Source organism: Corylus avellana, chromosome 2 (genome assembly GCF_965113065.1).
Source record: "Corylus avellana chromosome 2, dhCorAvel1.hap1.2, whole genome shotgun sequence".
NCBI lineage: Eukaryota > Viridiplantae > Streptophyta > Magnoliopsida > Fagales > Betulaceae > Corylus > Corylus avellana.
In genome coordinates, this window is record NC_142491.1 from 29,190,866 (window position 1) to 29,198,522 (window position 7,657).

At 42.5% G+C, this 7,657-nt stretch overlaps 1 protein-coding gene across 1 annotated transcript; it reads right to left on the minus strand.

Moving 5' to 3' along the window:
- Positions 1-1,080: 1,080 nt before the first annotated feature.
- Positions 1,081-4,968, minus strand: LOC148587585 (uncharacterized). Its single transcript, XM_088512707.1, has 5 exons — positions 4,601-4,968; positions 3,978-4,423; positions 3,297-3,533; positions 2,651-2,726; positions 1,081-2,266 (listed from the first exon to the last, which is right to left on the minus strand). Exons 1-5 carry the CDS (start codon positions 4,966-4,968, stop codon positions 1,177-1,179), a joined length of 2,217 nt encoding a protein of 738 aa, XP_088368833.1. The 3' UTR covers positions 1,081-1,176.
- Between the last annotated feature and the right edge of the window lie 2,689 nt (positions 4,969-7,657).

The window sequence follows — 7,657 nt, forward strand, 5'->3', positions numbered from 1 at the left end:
CAAACATTTATGCACTATGTTATTTCATAAACAAGGACTTCCACACAAACACATGGTTTTTAACATCATGAGTAGGTTTATCATAATGAACACCACAATCACATCATCAAGATAAGCACAAATCATTCAACTCAAAGATGGAAATTTGAGACAACACATGTTCCAATAAGTGCAATGTGAGACTAACATAAAATCCGGAGGCTTCAATTTATTCTCAAACTTGGGTGTACTTTAGATGTGATAGGAATTTGCTCAGATGAAACAACCAAGGCTTAATTTTTTTTTTTTTTTTTTTTTTTTTTTTGTATAGGCTGTGCAATGCTTAGCTTCCTTAAGCTTTCTAATTGACCCATGTAACGAGTGTTGGGCCAGAGACTCCCAAACCAAATGGTTTTAGGGCACTGGATGTAGAAACATCCCTAAGGGCTTAATTACTCAAGTCAACTAGGCTACGAAGCCAAACTAGCCATACAACCAACCAAGTTAGGTTTCTCATCTTTTTACGCGAACACTCAATGCTTTGTGAGGCATGAGGTCCGGTTACTCAATGAGAAGCTCAAACTGATTTGATTTTTTTTTTTTTTTTTTTTTTTTCAAGCCATGGTTTCATCACACTTCATCCTACCTATCTCAAAATATACCCTAATCAAGTCAAATCTTATACCTCACCGATTCTGTGCTAGTGTGCTCGTGGTGATAAACTCGAACATGTGAAATCTCTCTAATCCAACAATGAGTCAAAAGACTCAGATTCCTACTGACATGCTGTGTTCAAAATGCTAAACAGACCAATGACATGCAAACCACAGAATAGGTGTTATCCTTGCTTAATCAATAACATAGCAGATTTTTTTTATTTTTTATTTTTTATTATATATATATATATAACAAAACAACACGAATAATTAAGGAAAAAGACAGAGAAATGTCTACCCCACCCCCAAACTAAAATGACACATTGTCCCCAATGGGTCCAGAGATACAATACCAGGTGCGCGGCGCAAGTCGGGTGTAATATAGGAGAATGCTCCCCCAAACTTGAATGGCAGACACTTGCCCTGAAAAACACAACAGAAACAAACAAACAAGATAAAATGGTAAGGGAAAGAATGAGGGTTGCCTCCCACAAGCGCTAAGTTTTAAGTCTTCAGCCAGACTCTCCACAAAAGACGACAATCACTCAGAATAACTCGGATCCTCCAACAATGTCGTCTCAATCTCCTTACTCCTCAACTCTAAGAATGGTTTTAATCTCTGTCCATTTACCTTGAAGGTGTTACCATTCTGAGGATCCTCAATCTCGATGGCCCCATGAGGAAAAACTGTCCGAATGATAAATGGGCCTGTCCACCGAGATTTCAACTTGCCTGGAAAAAGATGCAGCCGTGAATTGTAAAGAAGGACTTTCTCACCAGGCTCAAAAGATCGTCTCAAAATGCTCTGGTCATGAGCCTTCTTCATCTGTGCCTTGTACAACCGTGCAGACTCATAAGCATCATTCCTCAGCTCCTCTAATTCATTGAGTTGGAGCTTCCTTTGTGAGCCAGCCTTCAAAAGATTGAAGTTCAGCTGCTTGATGGCCCAATATGCTCTATGCTCCAACTCCACGGGAAGATGACATGCCTTCCCGTACACAAGCCGATAGGGTGACATCCCAATCGGGGTCTTGAAAGCTGTCCTATATGCCCACAGTGCGTCACTCAATCGCATAGACCAATCTTTTCGATTGGGGTTTACCGTCTTTTCCAAAATATGCTTGATCTCGCGATTGGAAACTTCAACCTGTCCACTCATCTGTGGGTGATACGGGGTGGCAACCTTATGTGTGATGAAATACTTCTTCATCAACTGCTCAAAAATCCGATTGCAAAAATGCTTACCTCCATCACTTATAATTGCTCGAGGCGTACCAAAACGAGCAAAGATAGTGTCTCTCAAAAACTGGACCACAACTCTGTGGTCATTGGTCTTGCATGCAACCGCCTCCACCCATTTGGACACATAGTCCACAACAACCAAGATGTACAGATAGCCAAAGGAGTTTGGGAAAGGTCCCATGAAATCGATGCCCCATACGTCAAAAATCTCCACAATCAGAATGGGACTGAGGGGCATCATATTCCATCTAGAGATACTCCCTAGCTTCTGACAACGCTCACAAGATATACAATAAGCATGGGCGTCTCTGAAAAGGGTAGGCCAATAGAATCCACACTGCAAAATCTTGGCAGCGGTCTTCTTAGCACTGAAATGGCCTCCACAAGCATGATCATGACAAAAGGAGATGACATTGGATTGGTCATGCTCAGGTATACACCTCCTAATGATCTGATCGGGACAATACTTGAACAGGTAAGGATCGTCCCAGAAAAAATGTTTCACCACGGACAAAAATTTGGACCTATCTTGTCGCCCCCACTGCTGAGGTAGTTGGCCGGTGACAAGATAGTTCACTATGTCAGCAAACCATGGTGCGGGCTCATGAGCAATGTGCATCAATTGCTCATCAGGGAAAGTCTCCGAAATGGGGCTGGCGTCCTCAGTGTAATCCACAGTCAATCTAGACAAATGATCCGCCACCACATTTTCGGAACCCTTCTTGTCCCGAATTTCTATGTCAAACTCCTGAAGTAGCAAAATCCATCGGATCAGACTAGATTTAGCATCTTTTTTGGAAAAAAGATACTTCAATGCTGCGTGATCCGAAAAGATGATGACTTTAGATCCTAGCAAATAGGATCTGAACTTGTCTAGCGCAAAAACGACTGCCAACAACTCCTTCTCCGTGGTGGAGTAGTTGAGTTGTGCATCGTTCAGAGTTCTGCTCGCATAGTAAATGACATGGGGGAGTCTATCAATACGCTGCCCCAAAACAGCTCCAACGGCATAATCCGATGCGTCACACATGATCTCAAAAGGTACACCCCAATTGGGTGGCTGAATAATGGGTGTGGACGTCAGAATGCTCTTAAGGTCCCCAAATGCTCTCTGGCAATCCTCATCAAATACAAATGGGGCATCCTTCACCAACAACTTGCACAAAGGCCTGGCAATCTTGCTAAAGTCTTGGATAAACCGCCTGTAGAATCCTGCATGGCCCAGAAAAGAGCGAACCTCCTTCACTGTACGTGGGGGTGGAAGGTTGGAAATCAAATCCACCTTCGCTTTATCAACCTCAATCCCCCTCTGAGATATTACGTGCCCCAATACAATACCTTGCTTGACCATAAAATGGCACTTCTCCCAATTGAGCACCAGGTTCTTCTCCTTGCACCGTACTAATACCAAAGTCAGGCGGTGCAAACACTCATCAAAGGATGAACCAAAGACAGAGAAATCGTCCATGAAAATCTCTAAGAAACGCTCTACCATGTCTGAAAAAATACTAATCATGCACCGCTGAAAAGTAGCGGGTGCGTTGCATAACCCAAAGGGCATGCGACGGTAGGCGAAAGTCCCAAAAGGACAGGTAAATGTTGTCTTCTCCTGATCTTCGGGGTCCACAGGGACCTGGTTATATCCAGAATAACCATCCAAGAAGCAATAGTATGCGTGCCCAGCCAAACGTTCCACCATCTGATCAATGAATGGGAGTGGAAAATGATCCTTCCTTGTGGCGGCATTTAGCTTGCGGTAGTCTATGCAAACTCTCCATCCGGACTGAATACGAGTTGGGACCAACTCATCATCCTTGTTCTTTACTACCGTCAATCCAGCCCGCTTTGGCACAACATGAATTGGGCTTACCCACTTTCTATCCGAGATTGGATAAATGATCCCTGCATCCAACAACTTAATCACTTCAGCCCTCACAACCTCTTGCATAGTTGGGTTTAACCTTCTCTGTGGCTCCCTCGATGGCTTGGCATTCTCCTCTAAATGTATCTTGTGCATCACCACCGAGGGACTGATCCCCTTGATATCCTCAATGGTCCAACCGATAGCTTCCTTGTGCTGTCTTAACACCTCTAGCAATTTTTCCTCTTGAGCATCAACCAAATCCGAAGCTATAATCACAGGCAAAGAATCTGCTGGACCTAGGAACTTATACTTAAGGTTATCCGGTAGAGGCTTAAGTTCCTTCTTTGGGGGATCAAGTGTTGTTGTCTCCTCCGTCTCACTGCTCACTAGAGGAGCAGTCTCCAAAATTGCATCTGCTTGCTCAAGCAACTTGTCCAAATCTAAATCCTCTCCGAACTGAGCAAAGCATGCCTCCAAGGGGTCTTCTATGCTTGATTCATTCACTGTCTCTTCCATAATCTCCTCTATCAAGCATACATTTCTCACTTCATCATACTCCAATGGTTGTTTGCTGATATCAAAGATATTCAGCTCCACTGTCATATTTCCGAAGGAAATCTTCATCACCCCTGTCCTACAATTAATCAGGGCGTTAGCCGTAGCTAAGAATGGTCGCCCTAGAATCACCGGTATTTGAATGCCAACATTCTTGACCGGCTCTGTGTCTAGCACAATGAAGTCCACGGGGAAGTAAAACTTATCCACCTTGATCAAAACATCCTCAATGATTCCCCGTGGTATCTTAACTGACCTATCAGCCAATTGAAGTGTCATGGACGTGGGCTTCAGTTCCCCTAACCCTAATTGTAGGTAAACTGAATAGGGTAGGAGATTCACGCTCGCCCCAAGATCTAAAAGAGCCTTCTCAATTCGACTGACTCCTATCGTGCAAGAGATGGTAGGACACCCAGGGTCCTTATACTTAATGGGCAACTTGCACTGAAGGATGGAGCTAACTTGCTCGGTCAGAAATGCTTTCTTTGGGACATTTGTTCTTCTCTTAACTGTGATCAAATCCTTCAAGAACTTCGCATAAGAAGGCACTTGTTGGATGGCGTCCAAAAATGGAATATTGATTTGGACTTGCTTGAACACTTCTAAAATGTCCTCAAACTTCCCTCCTTTCTTGGGGGCTTGCAACCTTTCAGGGTAAGGTGCTTTCGGCATAAATGACCTAGGAGGGTCCTCAATAATGGGTGTGGTTGTAGATGGCTCGGCATCTCTCTTCTCTTTGTTGCCACTCTTTTCCTTTTCTTGCCCTACAGGGTCTTCTTCTTTCTCAACCACCTGATTGTCCACTTGTCTTCCTGACCTCAGAGTGACAATTGCTTGCACATGTTCTTATCCGTGTGCAGGATTTGAGGAATTCCCAACCATATATTGACCTTTTGGGTTGGGCACGGGCTGACTGGGCAATTTCCCTTTTTCTCTCTCACCCAAGTGATTGGCTATCTGTCCAATCTGACTCTCCATCTTCGCAATTGTTTGGGTGTTAACCATGGTGGCATTCTTTACTTCATCTATTGCTTGGGTATTTGCCATGGTAGAGTTTTTGAGCTCTTGTATGGTCTGGCTATTCGATTGTATGAATGCCTTCATCGTTTCCTCCAGCGATGATTGTGACGAAGATGCAGGATGTTGCACTGGTTGAGTTGAACGACCATGATTCTGTGAGGGAAATCCTTGATTCATTGGTTGGCTCTGCTTCCATGAGAAATTAGGGTGGTTCCGCCACCCTGGATTGTATGTCTCTGAGTATGGTCCGCTTGCTTGCTTCCTAAAGTCATTAAAGGCGTTCACTTGTTCCATGGCGCACTCGGCAAAAGCCGGTGAAAATGGACAATTCTGTGCTAAGTGCATAGGATTAGCACAAATTGAACAGCCATCAACATTGAAAGTGTTGGCGGCATTTACGGATTGACCCACTGCAAGGGCTTCAACCTTCTTGGTCAGAGCATCTATCTTTATCCTCAAATCAGTGTCCTCCTTAACCTCATAGATGCCACCTTTCTTGGGAATACGGGCAGATTTATCCCGACAACTCAAAAAATCCCACTGCTGTGAGCTGTCGGACAACTTGTCTAATGCCTTATATGCTGCATCCCCTGTCAAACTTAAGAATGCTCCCCCATTCATTGACTCGATCATACTACGGTTGGATTGGGTCAATCCTTGGTAGAAAAATTGAACGAGTCTCCACTTCTCATATCCATGTGGGGGGCATCTTATCAACAACTCCTTAAACCTTTCCCAACACTCTGAAAATTTCTCATCCTCCTCTTGAGTGAAGGAGCTTATTTCCTTTCTGCATTCATTGACCTTTGACATTGGGAAATACTTGTTATAGAACTTGCTTAACAAGCTTTCCCAAGATGTAATGGATCCGGGCGTGTTGGAGTCCAACCATGCCCTAGCTTTGTCTTGTAGAGAGAAAGGAAATAGTCTGAGATGAACAGACTCTTCGGAGAAATTTTGAAATTTGAAAGTGGCGCATATGTCCTTGAATTTCTTTACATGACTATAAGGATTTTCAAGTTCTAGACCATGGAACGATGGTAGGAGTTGGATGACATGAGGTTTCAAATCAAAATGAGTAGCATTGGTTGGTGGCAACACTATACACGAATGGGATGTAGTGAAGTCCACAGGTGCGAACAACTCCCTAAGTGACGTAGTGAAGTCCACATTCCAAGCTCTAGCTTGCTCGGGATTTCCAGCTCTAGCATCCTCATGCTCAACCCTAGGTTCCTCTAAGTTATCTTGTTGGTCTCCCATTTCACCTCTATCCTCACTCTCAACAGGTGCTCTCCGAGTTCTCCTAAGAGTTCTATCAATGTCGGGATCTAAAGGTGTCAAATCTAAGTTTAGGGATCTCCGACCAAGCATACACCAATCTCGAGTGTTCAAATAAACTGATTAAACAACAATGAATAATCACAGAAAGAACACAAACAACCAAAAAAAAAAAAAATAATAATTAGAACTAACTATTCAACAACAATATACAAAAGAAATTTCAAAACAACAACAAAAAAATTGTGCTTAGCTGCTTCTGGTGATGCACTCGATCGCAGATGTGCGTTCGCTGTGCGCTCGTGCGTACTTGCAGAATGGATCAGGCGCAGGCACGCAGGCTGCTCACCGAAAAGGCTCGAGTGCGCTCGATCGCAGATGGAGTGCAATCGATCGTACTGACAGAAACTAAAATTCTCTGAAACTGCAGCAAGAAAAACAGAAACAACAAACCCCTTTTTCTTTTTCTTTTTTCTGTTTTTTTTTTTTTTTTTTTTTTTTTTTTTTTTTAGATCAGAATGGCAGAAACAACAACAAATACAAATACAATAAAATAAAATTGCAAAAATAAAACAACTAGTAGAAAAATAAAACCAATTCAAATAAAAATCAATTTCACAAACAAACAAATCCCCGGCAACGGCGCCAAAATTTGATGTACAAATTTAATTGTACTCGCAAGTGCACGAGTCCTGTACAATATAGCATGTGTGCAAGTGCGAGGTCGATCCACAGGGATTTGTGTTGTGTAAACCAATTTCTATTTAAACCAACTCTATTTTAACCTAGTTCCGAATTTTGTGATTTTTGTCGTGCAAAATAAAACATAAACTAAAGAAAATAATGAAAGAAAATGGTAAAGAACACTAAGGTTTTAGAATTCACTTCGCCAAATCTTAACTCTATATTCTCGTATTTGTTCCTACAATCGAAAAACTATATTCGATGTTTTACAAATATCAAGTTTAAATCATTCATTGAATCCACCCATTTTTACAAATCACAACAAATATCCGATTCGAAATTAAATCATCCTATGTATCCGTTTGGTTAACGAATCACA

Excerpts from the sequence above, each read along its gene's own strand:
- LOC148587585 (XM_088512707.1), bottom strand. The coding sequence starts at position 4,968 with ATGCCGAAAGCACCTTACCCTGAAAGGTTGCAAGCCCCCAAGAAAGGA. Across the intron at positions 3,534-3,977 it reads GGTTGATGCTCAAGAGGAAA|ATGGTTATTCTGGATATAAC; the intron begins AATTGCTAGAGG and ends ATTGCTTCTTGG. Across the intron at positions 2,267-2,650 it reads AAAGATGCTAAATCTAGTCT|TGCTTGTGGAGGCCATTTCA; the intron begins GATCCGATGGAT and ends TTGTCATGATCA.